This window comes from Melanaphis sacchari, unplaced genomic scaffold (assembly GCF_002803265.2).
Source record: "Melanaphis sacchari strain LSU unplaced genomic scaffold, SCAv2.0 Contig36_pilon_pilon, whole genome shotgun sequence".
NCBI classification, from domain to species: domain Eukaryota; kingdom Metazoa; phylum Arthropoda; class Insecta; order Hemiptera; family Aphididae; genus Melanaphis; species Melanaphis sacchari.
This window is the reverse complement of record NW_020271232.1, coordinates 3424462-3448010: the sequence shown is the minus strand read 5'-3', so window position 1 is coordinate 3448010 and position 23549 is coordinate 3424462. Positions and strand designations below refer to the sequence as shown.

Genomic DNA, 23549 nt, shown 5'->3' with positions numbered 1-23549 from the left:
AAACATATGTTTAATATTTAAGGGGATGTATGAGAAGAGTGAAATATAATAATAACTAATAAGTATAAACATAATATAAACAGTAAACACATAATAATAATAATTTTAAACAGTTTAGGAGTAGAATATTGTTGTTTGCGAAATTATTGAATGTCATAAAGAAAGCATCATTAATTTAAGTAAAATGTGTTATATTTGTGATATCACGCATATAATATAAAATAATTATATTCACGTAGATTATAAGAATTTCGTGTTTAGCAATTGTTTAATAGTTTGAGCATCCGAAGCTCAAAAATAATAGCAATGTATGTGACATCGATGTAATAATATAGGTACCTAATATATATTATTAGTATGATAAAAAATATCAAAAATGTGTATTTCCTATTTAAGCACATAATGTAATTGGTATAATGGAGAAAATATATTTAATTAAAATAATAAGTTATACTAATTTATTGTTATTTAATATTTGTTATATTGAGGTTGTTTCAAACTTTCAGTACTTTAAAATACTAAACAAGTATATTTCAACAATTAAAAATAAAAACATTTCCTAAAGTGTTTTGGATAACATTTGTATCATATTAAATAAAGCACTTAATAGGTGATAAATGTATTTTTTTTGGTTTTCCAAATATTTATGTATTATACATCTGTAATATATATCGTATATATTTTTTAATAAGTTTAAGTGATATATAAAAGTAGTAATGGCTGTAGTCACGAGGGAAAAATACATTCAGTGATAGAACTTCACGGTAATGGACAATGGTTTTTAGTTGTTTAGGAGGTCCCAGCACCATTTACATTTCAAACGTCTTCTGGGACCACCTGAGATGTTAAGAATAGATAAATTTGAGATTAGGATATTGCGATGGTTGGATAGATTAAAGTGGAAGTGTTTAAAGGGAGTTTTGAGCTTTGGCTACATGTTGTGATGTTAAAAATTTAGAATGGAGAGATCAATATGAAGTGTATTATTTGAGACATACAAGAGATCTTTAGTTATTTGTCGGATACATTTAGATTCAAATATTTACATTTTTTTTTTTTATATATTTGATAGCTGAACCCTAAAGTTGAATACCGTATAACCATATTGTTTTAAATAAAAGTTTATACAAGATTATTTAATTTTTAATTTGATTTGTCTAGAAGTTTGGCAAAACTTTTAGAGTATTAGCTAACAGGATTGGTTGTTTAGTAAAATTCGTTTGATATAGAAATGGAAAGCCCAAGTCATTCGACGGTCCAGGTAAAGGCCTAGATAACGAATATTTTGTGTGGAAGGGATAGTTAGATTATTGAGGGTTATGGTAAGACAGTGTTTTGGTCTAAATGTAAATGTACAATGTGTGGATTTAGATTAATTTGTTTTGATTCCCCATTCTTTGTACTAGGTTTTAACAAGTTCAGGTGTGATTGGATTAAGTTTGATGCTATTTCAGGTTTTGAGTGAAGCGCTAAGCTTTGTTGTTTGCAAAGTCACTTATAATATCATAATCAGTAATAGGTTGATCTGAGGTGTATAAATTGAAGAAAAGTGGGGCTGCATAGCACCCCGAGGAATTTCCGTGTGGATACGATTCATTTAAAACACAGCCGAACTAGAGCGTACAACGAAATTCCCCCTTAAAAAAGTTAAGATTTGAATAATGGGTAATAGTATGCGACTGGAAGATAATAAATTTATTTAAAAATAATTTTTGTAACTAAAACAACCAACTTTTCCTACAAATAAATAATTGTAAAAGCTATTAAATAGATAGCCTTGAACATTTAATCTAATTTTTATTTTTAACATTGAAATATTTGCTTTATCGTTAAAACAAGAGTTACAAAACTTTTAAGTCATACAAAAGAGTATAATATAAAAGCAAATAACATTATCCTTTTATTTTTTTAAACATTGATTTAAAAAAATGTATTTCAATAGTAATATTTAAGTATATAATTTCATATTTATTGCTAGAATCATTAAAACTTGATTTTTATATTTATAATACAACTCTATAGGGTTTATTTATTTTCTAATGCTTTACAAAAAATTAGTACCTATAAAGGTTTTTTTAAAGAACTTGAAAAAAATAATTTTGGTTCAAATATCGTGTATGAATACATCAAAACTAAAATATTTCGAGAAAATTGGAATAAATTGTGTTAAAATGGGTCAGTTTTTGATAATCTTGTAATATATTTAAAAAACTAGGTGGTATTAGATTTGTACATAACAATATGAATAAAATAATACCCTAAATGCGTGAAAGATATGTGCAGTCATTTTATTTTAGACACATAATTACTATAAATTATAAAATAAACTATAATATATACAGTTAAAACAAAGGTTTAAAACTTACGTTCACATGTTATATCTGGTCCAAACCACGAAGCTGATATATCCATTGCCAAACATTTAGCTTTGGCGAAACCTCTCATCGTAAATCCGTCTTTACATCGGTACTCAACTTCAGATCCGACGTCAAATGTTTGCTGATCCGGAAAAGCATTGTTACCTGCATTTTCGATTACACGAGGAGATTTGCAAAACACTGTAAAATACAAATAACACAAGCAATTAAATTTAAATTATTTTATCGATTTATCTGTTTTATGTATTGTTAAATAACGTGAAAAGAGTTTTTAATGACTAGACTATAATTTCTATTATTTTAATGTATAGCTACATCGAATATAATATTTGTGTTAAGATACTTGACTTATTTGACTAGCCTCGTTAAAAATAGACATATAAAGAGACGAGGAACTTTTTTCAAGTGTAAATAGAAATGATCAGTCTATTATAATATAGTGTATAATATTATTCATAATATATTAATAACCAGCGCTCGAGTATTAAATGACTTAAAATTATCTATTTAAATATGGTTTAAAAATACATTTTTTTTTTAGAGGTATGTATTATGCAAAAAAATACTAATTACATTGTCATTTGTTAATTTCCTGATAAATCGGCAAAACATAAATTACTAAAAATATGTGGAATTAAATGTATTAAAATTCATTTAATAATAAAAATAATTTTTATCCTACTCCTACGCTTATATAATTATATTGGTGTGTAGATTCCATTGAAATATGTAAAAATCAAATGCACAGTCCTTGACTAATCACTATCGACAATATTAATTACCTATACTGGGTAATTTTTTTATTGAACAACATTCATTTTATCAAAATCTATTAATGTTTTTGAAAATATTTTTTACATATTTATAATCAAAATAAAATAACATTTAAAAAAATATATATATTTAAATTTTTTTTTTTTAAATGTTGTTTTATTTCGACTAGAAAATTTGTAAAATAAATATTTTTAGAAAATAATGTAGTAGATTTTGAAATAATGAGTGTTATTTGATAAAACAATTACCTATATAACCGTTAATTAAGTGAAAAGTATTCAAACAATAAATATTGATTTATATAAAAAATATTGAATTAAATTGATCTCAATAATTTAAATTAGTAACGTATTACATATAGTAATTTCTGCTACTTAATTAATAAATGCACCAAATAATTCATATTTTGATACACCAAGAAACATGTTTTATAATAAATGTCATTTAAATTATGTATATAGTTCTAAGTTAATGTATTTATGTAATAATACTATTGGTTGAAATTCACACATCTCATATTATATCATATTTTATTTATATAAGAGTAAAATCAATCCAGGGACAATTGACATTAATATTTTAATGTGTTAATTTATTATATTCTAGTTAGTTGTTAGAAATTAATATTATGAAGTATGATAGTAAACTAATAACAAAGTGACTAAATAAAATGACTCATTTATGGTTAATTGAAGATCCTCGTGTATACCTAAATAAAATAATCATATAAAATATAGGTACTAACCACTTTGTTTGCAGAAAGGTGCTACACCAGACCACGAGCCGGTGGCGTGGCAAATTCTGTGGTCTCTGCCAATCAACTGATATCCAATCTCGCAACTGTAAGTAGCTTTGTCACTAAATAGTCTTCCGGTCATTTGTACAACGCCGTGTTCCGGATTCGGCAATTCGTCGCATTCTCTCTCTGTAGATAAAACAGGAGGTTAATTCAACATATATTGAGAGTTAGTGTAACTCAAGCAAAGTAAAGAATGACGTGTGTCATATCAACTGCTCCAAAAATTAAAAATAGCTTTGCGAAAAAATGATAAACTTTCTGTTAACTGTTTTATTACAGCAAGGCTATTGTTTAATATTCTGTCAATAAAAATTATTTACGGCCCAAAAAGTTTACTTATTTATACATTTTTTTTTTTTATCGCGTATAGAGTCTAATGTATTATGTGCAAACTATGAGCGAATACAATAATCCAAAATACCTACTGTTAGATTAAAAATGCAAAACTGTCGTGAATTACCAACTTTAATACATTAATTCGGCTATAATAACTGATAAAATAATAATATATTTGTGTCAAAAATAAAAATACATCTAGTCGGTATTTCTCAATATTTAAAAATAGATTAAACTTATTTTTTATGTTGGTAATACACATGCATCTATTTTTAGCGAATTTATCTAGATTGTTATGATAAAATACAAATATTTTACTTATTTTTTAGAAGTAAATATTAAAAAAATCCGATTAAAGAAAACATTACTATATTATATTTAAGATATGAAAACTTATTATAGCACACAAAATGAGAGGGTATGTTTTTTGTATAGATTTTTTTTTCTATTTGAGTATTTTCATAAAAAAAAAAAAGATAAAATAAATGTTCAAATGTATGGGACTGCAAATAAAAATAAAAATAAACTCTCATCGTGAACATAATGATAAGTGGTTTTGAGCATTATAGGTACTCAGTATTTACTCATTATCAATTTTTAACTGTGTTCTTAGTTTTACAAAAATACCATTAATATGAATAAAAATATTGAGTGTTTCGGTTTTATATAATTATATTCAGAATTAAGTATACATTAATATGTAGTAAAGATAGTCAAGAAGGTTTATCTCTCACTTCACGTGACATTTTAGTTGCCCTATTATTCATACTTGAAAGCCAGACATACTTTGATTTTTTTTTTTTTTTTTTTGCCAGCTTTTATTAAAAGTATCCAATCTGAAATAATATCCTGTGTACACTATACTGATAATATATTAAAATATTATACAGTATAATATAATATATTATTAAATACATTTTAGACTATTTATCTTGAATGCATATCCATATTCAAAATTTAGAAATTAAGTATATAAATATGGTTTTAAAATAAAATTGTTTCTACAATTTGAAACTAGTGTAGTTTAAGACTTGTAATTCAAAGTTATATAAACCTTTGCATAACACAACATCAGATATAACAATAACAACTGAAAAATAGTTTTTATTTAAATATTTCAATGTTAACTTATAAATTCTAAAAAAAAATAATGTTCTAAAGAATATCTAATAACTTTTTTAGTTATTTAATATAGAATAAGAACGATTACATAAAGACATTATCGCAAGATGATAATAACTTCCATTAAACATTCTCAGTATACATTAAACACCTTTTCAAAGTATTCTTACAGTACTTGGAAAAAAAGCGTAAACAAATTTGAAACAATTAATTTGAAATCTAAAGAAACAACAACCTTACACAACTCACAAATATTAATGAAAACAATAACAAATGGTTTGTCGATAATTGAAGTTTCCGAGAACAATAATTCATACATTTTTTTCCATTAAGTTTTTCTCGTTATTAAATTAACTATATACTCCATCAACTTTATAATAAAAGCACAAGTAAAATACATTATAGTTTATAAACTAAAGATTAAAAATTAAAAATAAACTAATTTATAAATTAAAAATATAATACACTTCAAAGATGCATATTTTAAACTTATCTTATCTAACTCATGACATGAACTGTCTTAAATTATTAAAATAAGTTAAAAAATATTAAATATTCTTTTGAAAAAAAAGTGTATTCCTTACAATAGTAAGAATATGGAAATACGAGATTCAATGGAATAATAATGTTAAACAATTCTTAGATCAAATTTAAATACTGCACACATAATAATAGACATTTTTTATTATACCAAAGTTAATATATATTCATAATACATATGATACACAGGAAGTTAACTAAATATACTCACCCCTATATTTATTTTATATAATTAATTATTTTTATTTTTAAAAGATAACTATCATTTTTTCTTATAAACTGTTAACCGGAGGTCTTTCTCATATGCCGTATAAACGATTTTCGTACGTTAAAATTGCCCATACGCCAATAAAGTGTCAATACAAAGCCTTACAGAAATTTGTGTTTTTTTCTATACTATTCATACGACATACTAAATTGAATCCTCAGATGAACTTATCATTCAAAAGGTTTTAATTTTTAATTTATTTGATTTTGTTTACTAAAAACAATAGGTGCATCTTCTATGAACTAAGTTTAAAAGATAATAAATGTGGACTTTATGATATAAAAAATAAGTACATAATTAATAAGTTTCACTATTTTTGAAAGTAATTAGAAAATAATTTTTTCAAAAGCTTTTTGAGTAAAACTTGTGAAAAAATCTTTGGCAGTCAGGACAAATTATGGTAAGCTCTCAATTTAAATATCATGGCGGTCAAAATGTTAATATTAATTTATCAATATCTTATAGTTAATAAATTTTAACCGAGTATATTTAAACAATACTAGATCCCATATTACATCTGTTTTATATTCTGTAATAATATTACATAATTATTTTTAACAACCATTATCCTTAGTGTATACATTTTAATAACTCAAAAATTACTCGTTAAAATTTTGTTTTTGATACTTTGAAATTCTTTGAAAAATTATCTACTTAACTATATAGATTAAAAAGGGATTGGTTTCCATTAAAAAAATATGTTTGTATCATTACAGTACACCACTTAAATGGAACATAAAATCTTAATCGTCCTTGCAGTGAACACTTAACAATTTCAAAAAATCCGAATTTAACATCATTAAAGAAAAAATAAAGGTGAGTAAATTTGGTAAAATGATAAATCACCATGTATAATATAATAATAATATTATTAGAATAAACCAAGCGTGGTGTGAGTTGATTTAAAATGATAAATTAAGCAATTGTCTTAAAAAAAACAGTTGTGTATAATGAATTTCTTAAGACGATCAAGAAAAATATTAAAAATGATTTAATAGATATTGTACTTAATTGAAAAATAAATTATCTTTGAGTGCATTCTGGTGTTTGTACGGATGATTAACTTTGTCTTAATAGAATTATCCACGATTGAGCTAAAAATACGACGGTTTTTGAATAATTTTAGTTCTCAGAAATGCGCCATAATTTGCATTTCGTTTATACAAAACTTTAAGTTTAAAGTTGATTCTCTACATAAATACCGAGTGGAATTAATTAACAACAACCGATATTTAAATATATTAAAATTCCGTACACGCATATCGGGCGCGCATAGTTATCTGACATATTTCTGGAAGAGAAGAGGTCGTCGCTGTAAATATATATTTTTACGGAAATAAGTGTATTATCCTATTATCCGCAAGACCGCAAGCTGCGATTTTATGAATTAAAAGTATGTGGGGTAAACGGGGTAGTCAACAGTGACGATAAAACAATAGGAATATACTTACAACACGGTATTATTGTATTAATCAAAACCTTGAAAATAATGACGGCGGCGTAAAATAAGTTCACGCCAAGTTTCATGCAAAGATTAAGTTTAAATTTGCGTTATGCTGCGTCTCAGAGTTGTTTTTATTATTATTGTTTGTTATTCTCTGAATCAAATCGAAAACAAAACTATTATACTAAAACAATTGACAATTAACAAAAAAAAAAAAATCACACACGTATATATTAATGGATACGAATGTGTGCGCATCATTTTTTTTTCGTTTTAAAGGTTTTTCCGGTAATAGGAAAAACAATAGTACCTAATTATAACAGTATTATAGTGTGCGTATTATATTGATACACCGTCTAATACGATGTTATGTGTATTAATTATAGTTTCTATTATATTTATTTTCCTACTCGAAATTTTAAAGTTGTATAAGTTCTTGAAACGTAACCCCTTCTTTATTACACCGCGGCGACCACTTTAAATTAGTAAATACTCCAGAGACATGCATGTGCACACACACACACACATTACACACAAATTTATTTTTCCGTCTATGCATGTCATGTATGAAGTTATATATACCATTGAAGTATCATAGGTGTTGAAAATTAAGCAGCCAGGGTTCATTGTCACCGGTCAATTTTTTCTCGAATTATCTGGTAAAATTTTTTAAATATTTTAATATCGACACATTTAAAAACCCACTTCCCTACCAAAACCCAAGAACGTTTCCAAGGGAGTGTCGAAGTAAAAATTGATCTTTTCTTTCCATATACATTGCAGTTTTATTTTCAAGGTTCATATATTTGTTTAAGGTTGATTTTACTGTAATTGAACTACAGTTTTTAATTCTAATAATAATAAAAATAGTATTATAAATAAAAATTATATATCATACAATATTATACAGGAACTAATTACTAATATAAATTCTTACATTTTAATACATTTATATACCTATATAATTTATTTATTTTAGTATATTTATATATTATTATACATCGTAGCATAACCTCTTAAGTCTTAAGACTTAAGGGAATGTCGTAATTTATAATAAGAAATGTAAAACTATAAATGCAAAGACAAAGTTTAAACTTTAAACCTGAAGTTTCCTTTCCTATACCCACTTTTTTAAAACGGTCCTAGGGTGGTTCATTATATATTTATATATCATTATACATTTTATTATATTATATTATACTGGTAAAATATTTAATTTCTTTCTTTCTATTTTTTGTAATTCTAATCAACCGGACCAAACTTCGTTAAAGTGAACAAACCATTTGCATATAAACAATTAGGTAAAAAGATGCAACAACAAGTTTGTGGTTCTCAATAAATCTCAATGTATTAATCATTAATATTTTGTTTCGAATTTTTAAATTGACCATCGGGTTTTCATAACAAATAGTTTTAATTTATGGTTGTCAAATATCTAGACTATTCATGATTGTTAAGTTATTTACTCTTGAACTCGTAAGTTTATTTCTCCCAAACTCAGGTCAGCTTAAATTTTTTTGAAGGATACTTGTAAACTCTCTAGGGTATCAACTGCGCCAGCATAAAATTAAATAACAGTGTTAAAATAATTCTTCATTAGTAGTGTTTGGAGGACGGATGTTGATTGATGTCTTTTTTCACGTCTTGTGTGTTTAGTTGTATCTACTATTTTTATTATAATTATTATTATTATTATTGGTTATATTATATCTATACACATAAATAAATTACATGACGACTTTTTGTTAAATATGTGAAGGTTATTTATTTAGACTTTAAGAGCATACAATTTAATAAGTATCACATAAATTTGACATGGTGATAATATTAATTATTTTTGATATTTATGTAAATAAAACATTAAAAAAAAATAAACATTGGATATTATTGAATTGAATTTAAACAAAACGTCAAAAAAAATTTAAACTAATGTATAAATGTTCATGTATGTATTATGTAATACTAATCAATAAGAAAAAGTTAATTTTGAAAGAATTTCAAGCATACAATGCAATTTAGAGTATTTTCATAATCTACAATGTTCTTCTTCTTTTTTTAAATTTCCAATAAAATCATTAAATTATTTAAGCCGCAAACCCATGGAAAAGTTTGCTTTTAAAAGGATTTATCGCCCATTTTATAAGTATTTATAATCCGACGATAAACAATTTGGTTCTGAGTATTACTCGTCCTAATCGTTTATGGTTTCTATGTATTACAATGATATTACCTTATCATTGTGTTTAATAGGTATCTTATATTATATAATAATGTTATAATAATATTATGGTAAAATATTGCAATAATATTTTGGCTTTTCTAGGGCACATCTTTTCGAATCTCGGGAAATGCTGCGTACGAGAACCGGTATTATAGTACTTCCGATAATGTTATTGTATTAATAACATGAGCCCAACATGCATAATGTCATGATTGTAATCAGAAAGGGAGGGGGGCTATTCCTTGCTGCTGCAAACCTAATGAACCGGAAGCAAAAAATTCTGTTTTTTGCTCTCTAGCCACACCACGCTTGAGCTCCGCAGAAACTATAATCTCCTTTGAGTGTGTTAGTTGCGCGTGTGCGTTGGTGTATGTGCGCGTGTACGCTCGGTTCGTCCGACCGGAACACGCGCGCGCGTCTGTCTGACCTGTCGGCGGCAAAGCTTTTGCGCGATCGGCGTGGATGAGATATGGCTATTCATTTTGGAATGGCTACCGGAGCTGGTAAAGGGGAAAACCGGGCAGGGTGGTCGGTAGCGGACCGCCACGCAAAGGTCGTTAATCACGTGGAAATTAATACTCGCTGCGGTCACATTCTACATGCGCTCGTTCGGACATTAAAACCGAAACGCGGGCGCTATTATTAGGAAACAATTACACGGACCACCGCCCAATATGCTCTGGGGAAACGTACCGCACGCTCTTCACCGCCACCCGGCGATACATATAAATGCGGAACTGTGGCGACGGTGTTGGTTGAAAAGGTGGTGGTGGTGGTGGTGGGGGTCGCTGGAGGAAGCGACTCGCGCCCGTTAAATCGCATTCTATATGCCTGTTCGTAAATTTTTTTTTTATAGTAAAACACGATATAATATAAATATTATTATGGTATAATTTAGGCACAATAAATTAATAACAATAATAACAATGCACATATACGTACTATTACGCACAGGTGCAGATATTTTATTTGTTTGATCGTCGTGTATACGCGATTTTTTACACCACTCAATTTCGGACACGCGAATAACAATTATTTCATCCAAAACGTCGTTTGTTACATTTAAAATGTATTTTATTCCACTATACTATAATATTATGACATCACATTGCGCATAATATATGACGTTGTGTTGTACAAAACGAGCCTTAACACGAGCCAAAACGATCGTGATTTCAAATATAAACGTGTGTCAAGGATTGTATACGTGATAGTTTTTTGGGATTAACGGCGTCGCCAACATTAAAATTAAACTTTTTTCTCTCCAATAAACCGATTTATTTTGTTCAATATTTTCATCTTTTTATCAAGCAGTCTCACGTGTTTTTATAAAATTCACAAAAACTGCGCTGCATGCATATACTTGTATATTATAATATAATGATGTTTATAATAATTCCTCTAAGTTATATTCGTAGAGAGGTTTTCGTAAGTGTTATGCTTTTAACCATTAGACATTATTCAAAAAAAAAAAAAATCACATTTCGTATTATAAAAACGCATCTGTATTTTTATATTCATGAAAATAAAATATAATTCTCAGTTTTCTGTAAATTTCCCATGAAAAAAAATGTTTAATATTAAGCACTTATATCGCTTCAGTGTATGACACTATAAAATATAAAAATGCTTTTAAAATATGAATAAGTCGATTCAACACTTCCCCTAATTATCATTTACCAATGTATAAATTATAATCTTGATTTTCAATACACTAAAAGACCATATTTGAAGATATATAATTTTTTTCCGTTTAAAGATTATCATGTGGTGATAGAAACTTCTTATATTATAAATAAGAACCACCCGTTTTTTTCTGTGGTAAATTGTTAAGCAATTGATTTTTTTTTTTTAATTTATATGCATCTAAATCAAAATTCTTCACTTGTTAATACTTACCACACAAACAATTTAAATTTAAATTACTCGTTCAAATTTTGACTTATTTACATAAAAAAGTATCTTAAAGGTTCACAATCAAGAACGATGGTTGGATAAAAAAAATATTGTTTCACCAGGACACACCTTATACGATAAAAATGATCTAAATATTTGAAAATATGGTCCTTGAGTACGCTTAAAATTTCAAAAAATAAAATTTGCATAAATGGATTATTAGAAGAAAGAAATTGAGCTGAGCATGTTATAGGTAAATCAATCAATTTATTATCATATGCATCGGTAGACAAAAGTGAGTAACGATTTTTATCTATACATTTTATTATATTATGGAAAAAAATCGAAAAAATCGAATTTAAAAAATCACGACTGGATGAGAAATACTACTAGAACGTGTACGACGTACGTGCAACATAATATTATGCAATTGTAGTGGTGATCGTGGTGCTCAAGTATTTCAATCAACCGCGGTCACTGTTAATACGTTTATACCGTGATCGCACTTGGAAAGACGTAGAGGTGTACGTACCTAAACAATGTACGTATGAAGATTCATCACAAACACGCAAACACGAGCGCATTCGTGGGACGTTTTAAGTTTAAACACGTGTACGACCCTAAGGCCGGAGCGAATTTCATGGTATTTTAAGTGTACTGGCATGATGTATATAGGTACCTTTACAATATATTACGTCAGTCTTATAAGAGCCGTTTACTGTGCACTAAACGTTTTGCATTTGTCTGACACGTCACACGTTAATTGTGGCCGTACAAAGCACGTATTAAATATAATTTATAAGCGACAATGGGGTGGCGGCCGATTAATAATATTATAATAATAATAATAATAATAATAATAATAATAATTGTACTATTACGGTCGTATAATACCTATGTATATTATTATACTTACTAAATGTTTACTATTCTGTATACGCTCGGAAACGAGGCTTATCGCGGGTTTCCAGTTTGTTTGATATACAAACGTTCGGGATTTTAATGGCAATAATAAAAGTAATTATTATTATCATTATAATACTATCACGGTATAACATTGTCGAGTTATTTTGGCGTGAGGTATTGCTGTGGGATACTGCAGCGCACGACTAACGAGCGTCATGTTTCGCTGACGTAAGTAAATATAGTAAATATAACATACGAGTTACCTACAGACTTCAACCTACCAATATACAGTCAATACTAAATTTATAATTTACGTTGTAAGTATATAGACCACGACAATAAACATATTTATATGTTCAAATGCGTGCATTACGTATATAATGTATATATAAAGCGTAGTATGCGCATTGCGCATTAGTAGGGCCTAAAACTTCGCGCATTTGCATATTTGTACTTGATATCCGAAAAATTGATCGCCAACAACTTTAAATCACTTCTTAATGAGTTAAATAACATTATTTAACAACAAATTTTATTTTTTAAGATTTTTGCATATAATATTATTAATTTGCATATTATACATTTTTAAACGAAATTGTATTTGATAACATAATAATCAGGTCTTTTTTAAATTGTACAGCAATAATATACACAATCGATGTACATTGTGTGTATAGGTCTATAATATATATATATGTACCTATAAATTTCTTAAATAAAAACGAACGATAGTTATTGGCTATTATCTAACCGTATAGTTCTATCGTGATTTTAACTATAACATTATTGTATTTCGAATGGCCCAATTCAAAAATAAATGGTTTTTCTTTTTTTATTGCAAAATATGAAATTTTTTTTATCTGTCAAAATTCCTTAATGTTTATTACAATATTCTTTTTATAAATGCAACATTTATAACAATTTAATCTTATATTATTTTTCTTATATAATCTAATTAATATTTATATCAAAAATATTTTTAGAAAAAAAGTTATAATACATATTTTAGTAATTTAAGCTTAACCTTCAAACATATTTCGATTGTTCGTATTGAACACATTTCCAGAAGATCTACACATAAGTATAATAGCAACATAATTTGTGAATTCTGGCACGCATAGATGATATTTCAAATTATTTTTTATTTTTTTTGGTTAGTTGTAAAATTTTAAATTGATCCACCCTCATAAGTCATAACTTACCGATTGACTATAAAATTCTGCATATTTTTATATTCTAATCTTGAGGTAATAAGCGAAGTCCATTTCAACAGATGCGAATACCACGGTACATTAATGCTCAAAATGAAACCTCTATTGCAGAAAATTGTTATCATAGAAATATATATGGTTGTGAAAATGTATTTTCATTTCACAACAATATACTCCACCATTCGATGTTAATTTAAATATAAAGAGAAGTTGCTCTGTATTTTGGTATAATATCATATTCAACCGAGATGCGATTAATTTACATTTTCATAACAGCCCCAAATAATCTTTTTTGTAAACGCACTATACTTGCATAATACAAAGTTCTAAAATAACCAAAAATTAAAACTTGCTAGCTTTAATTAAATATCTGAATAAAGTATTTTAGATTAGAAATTCAAAACGCTATAACTGTTCCTTTTAAATTATATTTGATTTTCGAACACATTTTTATAAGATAGTGAATATCTCGATTAAATGGATTAATAATTTAATATTGGATAAAATAAGTTTACTAAAACATTCGATAAATTTAACATTCAATAAAAAAACAAAAAATATAATATTAAAAAAAAACAAAAAACAATAAATTAAAAAAACTGTATTCCCAACTTTGTGGTCAATGCGGACAAATCAATAAGAGATCTGTTAAATTTTAATTCAATAGACAATAAATAATTATATACTTATAAGCATCTCTATTTATCGGACACTAATAGATTAGGATCTCTAATTGTGTTAAATTATGTTTAGAACTCGTATTTATTTTTTTTTAATTTGATAAGTTAAACTAATTTCCATCAAAAATACCATATAATATAACATTATAAGTAAAATACCAACGTATCAGACTTGTTCAAGTAGATTTTTGATATAAATATAGGTGTATTAAAATTTAAAATTAATAAATGTTTCTAAAATTATTTATTTTTTTACAAGTAACATTGTGTATAAACGTAATAATAAAAAGTTCAAATCGCTAAAATTTATATTTTTTGAATTATATGTATATCAAACTACATATAAATCAATTGAAACATTTTTTCGTATAGATTTTCAATTTTATCAACATTTGAACTTCAAATGCCCAAAAAAAAAAAATGTTTTCAATGAAAATAAAATACACACATGTATAATTTTAAACCAATATAATTAAAATAATGCACTATAAATTCACGATTCATAATATTATTTTAATTTTAAAATAATATGAATTGTGCATGCACTTATTATTTTATATGATCCATAAAGACATAATTATAGTTTATAATAGTATTTTAAAACTCAGTTTGAAATCACCATTAATAATGATCTAAAATAGAAATATTTAGTCACATGAGTTTTTCAAACAGATAAAACTTACTGCAGTAGACTACCAGTGACACCCAGACATAAAAAAATATTCTGGCTTCAGCTGTTTACGGTTAATCGAAGAATTTTTTGGCACACACGACACATCCATTCCAGCTGACAGACAAACAATGGGTTTGATATAGACATTCATAAGTTAATGTTTAGTTTTCGTTAGACATTACTTTTACTAATTATAATCTCCAGCATAATCTGCTGTATAATTTAATGTTCTAGACATTTTTTTTAAGTCTTGACTATAATAAAACACGTTTTACGAAAGACAAAAATACAAATCCTATAAATAAACTAAAAAAAAAATAAATAATTTCGACATTTTTACGATTTATCTAAAATACGGTAACAAAATAAAAATTTTTAAATTTATTTGAAATGAATATTTATTATTAGTTATCTATTTATTTTGTTTTTTCAGATATCGTGCTATTAAAAAAAAAAAAAAAAAAAAATGTAACAATAAGTACATTTTATAGAGTAAAACAATTATTTTGATATTCGTTTAAAAATATAATCAAAAATATTTAAATTATTCAATGCCTACATGATAAGTATAAATAAAACAAATACTTATAAAGTTAGTAAAAATAAATCGACCATAATATAATATGCATAATATAATATGGTTTAAATAAGACTATGCAGCATATTAGAATAATCACAAATTATAAAATAAGAACTTGACAAAATTAAATAAAAAATTAAAAGCCATAAAAATTATTCGTATGACATTATAATACCATAAAGAATTGTATTGAAATAAATGTATGTAATTGAATATATATATTTATACCTATACTTACATATAACCGTACACAGATGATTAATTTTTTTTAATTTTTCAAAAACAAAACAATAATAATATTTATAATTTATTAGGAGATGAAAAAGGTAAACAATGTAATATTTAATGATAATTCAAACAATGAAGATTTATTAAAAAATTTTAATAAAAATTTGAGGAGTAAAACACAATGTAGTGCTTTATTAAGCTTTCCACGAATTCATGATATTTAGCTATGTAATCAAGTCAAAGGCTTATGGGTAAGACTTCAAAATATAATATTGTATTATAAATATACACATAATGTATAGGTATATAGTATTAATAATTAATATATCAGGTTCAACAAACGTTATTTTATTTAGGTTTTACATTATTTTAAGATATAAGCGAAAAAGTTATATCATGTTGATATTTTGTTATGTAAATAAATTCTTAGAATATTTTATTATAATCTCAGAATTATCATATGTTTTATAGTAATAATAATAAATTTAAAATAATATAACTCGTAGGTAAAGCATTAATGCCATGGTAAAGGTAAAATATACAATATTCAATTTTTTTTTTTTTATCATTTTCATTAAAGATATTATTAAAAAATTTATCAAAACATTTAAATAAAATAAAAAAAAACAAGTATAACGAAAACACAGTTTTAAATGTAACTTTTAATTTAAATTCATAAATAATTTTTTTATAACATTTAGTGGAAAATAAAATATTGTTTATAGAATTGAATATTGGCCAATATGTATAATTTAATAATTTTGGAATGTACTAAAAAAGATGTTTGGCATGACAATCTAATTTTTATAAATAGAAAATGAAACCCTAAAAATGTACTAATTAAGCAATTAATTTTAAATAAGATATAAATATGTAAATGAAATATGAAAAGTACTTAAAAATGTAGGATAAATAACAAATAATTGTAACTAGCTTTTTGATTATAATCTCATCAATTTTAATCTTTTAATATCGAGTGTAATTGATTAAAGAACACGAATGTATCTGCTTTCGGTACAATTTACGTATTTATTTATTGGAATGTATAGTTTTATAATATTATTTTATAAAATAATGTACAATAATATTGAATCTAATTAAAGCCGGTAACATGCAATTGATTGGTTAACACGTCTCATTTACTTTAAGAAGAGAAATATTTTCAATTAGGAAATCATTAATTATACTTACTAATTTACTTTATTATTATTATTAAATACAGAGTGGTTGGTTAAACGATAAAATTGAAAATGAACCGACAGTATACTAATGCACTTCAATTACAAATAAACAACTATCTTATAACACTCTATAATTATCAAACAATCGCTGTATGAGTAATTATTTTACCTAAATAAACACCACGGGGCTTATTGTAATTTATTTGTTCCATAATATATTTAATTAGAAAAACTTTTCAAAAAAAAAAAAAAACATAGATAACTATTTAAGTAATTATAATTATTGTGCATACTTATTATTTATTACTATAGACCGTTGGACACACAAAGGATTACATTTGTATACCCTAAAAAAAAAAAATTAGGGTCAAAAAGGTATCATTTTGTGACCCTAGAAATGTTCAGTTTATTTTAATTTCATTAAATTTCCGAAACTCAAGTATAAGGTTATCAGGTGAGCGAAAAATATTTGAAAAATACTTAACCAATTTCAATGTTTGCAATTATTGTATATTTTCTTAGTTTATGTCTAAAAATTTCGTGTACTAGATAATTATTAATTCAAATAAAATTAGAAACATTTATTTTAATTAGTCATTACTTACTAATAATTAGTTAGATTTTGTAAAATAGTTTAGAAAATAGTTATTAGGCCGCGAGATATACAAATAAAATATCATATACGCGTATTTATAAATAAATTTATATTCTATAATTATATAAATAAGTTTTAAAATATACAATAATACATACTTTTTATATTTTATAGTTTATAACCCTTAAAATTCGATATTTTAATTAACCAATAAGTTTTTAATTGTTTTAAATATTATGAAAATATCCAATAACAAATTAATTTCAAATATTAAAACAGAATACTAGGGAAACGCGAAATTTAAATAATATAGATTTAAAAATTCTTTTACACAGTAGCTGATATATTTAAAAAAAAATAAATAAATATGACTAATCATTAATACAATAAAATTTAATAAATATGTTTTATAAAAAAATAGATTTTACTATTAATTAAGGTCAGAAATCGTCTAACACTTCTAATTGTTTGGTACCTTACTAATCTTTATTTTCAATCGAAAATTCAGTATTATTCAAATGATATAATATTTTGAAGATACTATAAATCATATATGTATAAATCATAATTGCTGTAATTTTAGTAAAACCTAAAATATCCATCAAATATACTGAAAATAGGTACTATATATTTATGATTAGAGATTACCTAATATGAGCTTTACACGTAATGACGATCACATTTTACATTATAATTTATTTTTACGATACTTTTCATACTTGAATAAAGTTTATTCTTATTTGACATTTACTCATATTTTTTACAAAATATGAATATGACAGTAATCTACCTATTTCACTATCACATTCTCATCCACTTTTTGGGTAAATAGTATAACTATACATAAAATTTGTTTATACCCCTATCAGATTTTGAATGAACGAAGGAAGTTTATATTAGATTCTGAATGAAGCGAAAAATATATTGGTTTTCAGGTAGAAAGGGTGGTCCAAAATTTCCATATAGTTCCTTTATATATTATAAATTGGACGCTGATGATATTTTATAAATCGGTTATTTTTTTAGCATTACTTAAAAAAATTGTAAAAATGGATAAAATATTAAAATCTACACCCCTTTCAATAAACTCTGTTTTGGTAATCTTTGATTTATATTTTAGTAATAAAACTGCAAAGTTTAAACTTTGAACTCATATTTATTTTTATTATGTAATAGTTGTAACGAATTGAATTTTTAAAAATAAATTTAATATTTTTGAGCAACTATAAGTATATGGTTTTCAAAATATTAAAAGTTTATCATGACAACGTTACTTGTACTTTTTGTGATATAAATCACATATTTATCATATTAATCATTGAATTTCAATAAGAATTTACTTTTTATTTTTATTTTTTTTTTACTCGTACCGCTATTAGTACATTTAATACCTATTATTTTAAAAATGTGTATTAGATTATTTCAGAAACATGTAATTAAATTAACTACTGCAAATCGTAATTATTTTAAGATTCATAATAACTCATGAGTGGTTTGAAAGCACTAGCATAGCATTGATACGGATTTGTCTGTAATAATAAATACAATTAAAATTTGATACTTCGTTGTAAATAACTATGGTAAAGTCAATTTAATAAAGCTCACTGCTAAACCACATAAATAACATGTATTTTAAAAAGTAAAATAATTGTTCGATATCATTATATTAAGTTAAATTACAAAAATAGCTGAGTCCTATAATAATATTATGTAAAGACAATTTCCTTTACGATTTGTATTAAACATTTTTAACACTTACAACGAATTTAATATTTATAAGATAAATGTTATTACTGCATAATATAAACTATTCACTAAAAACGTCAACAAATTACATGCACGCTACATTACCAAATAAGTTTACGTCGACGTTAATTTTTAACTGATTAAAATATCTTATTCAAAATCGTTTAGACCTTATAGGAACACATACATCAAGATAGGTATATTCGTATTGTTTAACAAATTTATCTTGTCTGATAAATCCGAAACACACGTGCAGTAGGTATTCGTCGGTGCGACATTTTACGTTGACAGTTTATCGGTGTAAATATAATATAATATAAGACGTAAGAAATCTCTTTTATGAATCAAAACAGCAGCGGTGTTGGTGACAGTAGATCACACGTAGGTATGTGTGGTATCTAATGTGTATATATATATATATATATATATATATTTATACATACATATACATTTCTATAGAGTACGATGATTTATGCTCGCAAAGTCCAACGATGATTGCAGGCATTTACGAGCTGCAGAAGTGGAAAAGTTTCGAGTTTCGAGTTTTGGCGCGTACAGCACACATAGGTAATATATTATATTTTATACTACTACCGACTACATTAATGGTGTCACCATCGCTACCAATGATGTCTAGCCGTGCAAGTTTTTTCGTTAACACTTGCATAGGTTCGACCTATGCACATTTCGCCCACTCCAACAACTATACTGTCTCGTCATTAATTATATTAGTTTTGTCACCCGATTTGGTGTGCCACACTCGGCCATTAAAATAACTATATTACGTAGTGCAGTCATGACTTCAACTTACATATACATACAATAGGTACCTTTATAAATATATATATATTTATTTATACATATATATATATATATATCTTAATAGGCACATTACACTACTCGAAGAAGGAGGGGCGAACAAACGGTCTATTCAACACTCGAAGAGGCGACCGGCACACGATGTTTACCTAAATTTATTACATATACATGACTGGCGCAGGTACGTCTATGTAATATATAGTCGAATTAATATTATACAGAGCGATTATTTTGTGACTAAACAATCGTTTTCCCTCCAGTTAATGTGGTAGATAATAAGTGTTTTTAACGATTTTTTTTAGATTCGTAAATTTAAATCGTCGTATAATTTATGTAACTTGAATGTGGTACATTTTTTTTTTTTTTTTATCATCGTTATTTGTTTAGCTTTTTTATGCGTTTAAAACGAAAATATACACTGTCAATCGCATATTAAAGTACTCGTATTATTTCAAAACAGAATAGTTTTTCGAGGTATCCATTGTACCTATTAGGTCAAAATATCGATCCATAAGTTTATTATAATTATGACAGTTTAAATTTTAGATGAGCCGAACGGAGTGGCACTACAAAATATTGATGAATTATACTTCACATTTCTCGCGCACCTTATATTATATACGCCGCGTATGTATACCTTTATATTTAATTCGCACGACACGCGCGTGTAAACACTCGTCAACGACCACAACACGTCGGTGGGATATTTAATGAAATCCTCCTAGCTCGAGATTTCCATATTAATATTCATTATATATGGCGACAACAACGACCCTCAGTGAGTGATATATATATATAATGCATCTCGCACAGAGCACAACTCGCCGTCACACTGGAAGGCCTACGCGCTCAGTGTACATCATATAAGTAAATATATAAAGCGGAAACCGTTTATATTGCACGCCGTAAGAGCAAATAACGAGTCTACAGTGTCGTATGGTTCGCTTCAAAATCAGCCCGCCAGGATATCCGACACGGCGTGATAGGGACGAAGCCGTGCGGGGCAGTAAACGCTGTCCCGTAAGTCGCACCTAACCTCGTTAATAATATAAAATATTTATACACACGTAAATGACTTCGTGTTAGACGCAGAAAAATTATAAACGGACAACTTCTATTTTATCTTTTTAAACCACCGTAATCATTTTTGTGATTCGTTTAAGCCGTCGTCTTCTATCGAAGTCGCGTGTCGTAGAACATAACTATAATTCGTGAGAACTTTTCGTATCGTTTTGGCAAGTTAAAAATGAATTCGGGATGTTGTTGCAAACGACGAAGTCACTTATACTTAAACATAACACTTTAATAAACTACGTTTACTAAGCGTGTGGGCGAATCTTTTTCTAGACACTTTCCAGTAGTATTATGTTCGTAGATATTTATTAAAAACATATAAGATTAACAAGAATTCAAAAAAATTTAAAGACAAAATTTTCAAGAAAGTGTTTATATTTTTTAATTTTTAATTAATGATTGAACTTTCTCGGCCGTTACAACAAACATTTTATACTATATTTTTCCTATTCCATTAGTTCTAATGAAACAACCAGTTTTATCCATTAATGTGTTCCTATATTGAAAATATTATAATTTTTTGATCGCATTCATCGTATCCGTATAGTATATTAAAAGATAAAAAATACTACATTATATATATTATTTCATTATTGTGACAAACGAGAGGAAAGTTTTAGACAACCTATTTAATTTTTTTTTATTCACTCGCTGCCACCTCATACTTTCATACTTGTAAAACTTTGCATTATATCCATTTTTTTCGGAATTCGCTTAACCAGCGCTCGGAGCGATCATTTTGCCATTTATACGATCGGCCGACCGTCACGAGCGTACGCATTTTATTACACATATATATATATACACGTTTATTTATTTTATTTTATAAATTTTCATAAATAAGATTACCGATGCGTATTTGCGGAATTTAAGCTCATTCGCAGTAATAGGCGGGATTGGTGGTCATGCGTTTTTAATCGCAGACGTACGACACCAGCACTACACACAATAAAATGACCAACAAACGTAAAATCCGCCACTATAAAAATATATGCAAATGGTTTGTTCATATAGAATTATTGACATACTACACGCGTAATATTCGTTGTTAAACGAGTATTATAAAAATCAGATATCAGTTCCTATACGTGAGTATAGAAGTCAGATATGTTAGTACCACCAGGGTAAGAATTAAAATTAATTTTTTTTTTTTTTTTGGCTCTTTGAATTATATAAACGTACGTGTAAATATCATAGTCAACAGCTTTCCGTAAAACTGACTACCCATTATCTATAAGTATGTATAATATTCCTATATTGTGTGTGTGTGTGTGTGTGTTATAATTGTGTATATAGAAAATCAGATAAATTATTACATTTTTTCGATTGAATAAGGACTACAAAATGTAATAACTTATAATTTCCGAAAAAAAGAAACTGCAGATAATATAATATAGCCTATTTCTACAAAAGTTCCGTAATAACTAAAGTGTACTATGGCTCATCAAAATATTTAACTGCTGTTTTTCAATTATAATTTATAAGAAAATTCCAATTAATGGCATACAGATAACTTTTGAAAGAACTATACTTCAATACGTAGTACGAAGATTTTACTTTACAAGCATTCCAATTGATCACTCTCCGTACGATAACTTCTTCATTGTGGTACATTCCGATTACCGAACCCCATTAACTACACTGGCTTAAAAATTGAATCAGTCAACCAATTAGCTATCAAACACTACAAATCATTCTACCCAAAGTTATAAACCCATACAAATCCATTGGTATCATAAATCTCATAAAATACAAGACCAATAAATTCTACCCATCAAATAAAAAAAATATATATATCACTGAGACCTATATAACTAAAATAATATTATCAAAAAAAAAAAAAAAAAATCATTAAATATAGGTATATTATGCATGAATTATTTAGGTAAGAAAAGATTATACAATTATTGATGATGCTTAATTAATTTATAAAAAATTAAAGAAGAAATGTTAAAATATTTTGAATAGATGTTTTTCAATTAGATGATTTAAATGAAATACATAATATATCTATTATTGCCTACAACTAATTTAACATTTTTAAGTATATTTAGTATTAAATTTATTTTGGTATGTTT

The 23549-nt window shown here is 26.2% G+C and overlaps 1 protein-coding gene across 5 annotated transcripts in view; it reads right to left on the bottom strand.

Moving 5' to 3' along the window:
- Window positions 1-23549, bottom strand: part of LOC112596900 (sushi, von Willebrand factor type A, EGF and pentraxin domain-containing protein 1) — a 60027-nt gene that overhangs the window by 11757 nt on the left and 24721 nt on the right. For all 5 annotated transcript variants that reach the window (XM_025342734.1, XM_025342730.1, XM_025342733.1 and 2 more), the window contains exons 4-5: window positions 3898-4077; window positions 2367-2558 (exon numbers count right to left, since the gene is read on the bottom strand). In XM_025342734.1, coding sequence (XP_025198519.1) covers window positions 2367-2558; window positions 3898-4077 — 372 coding nt within the window. The remainder of the gene's footprint in view (window positions 1-2366; window positions 2559-3897; window positions 4078-23549) is intronic.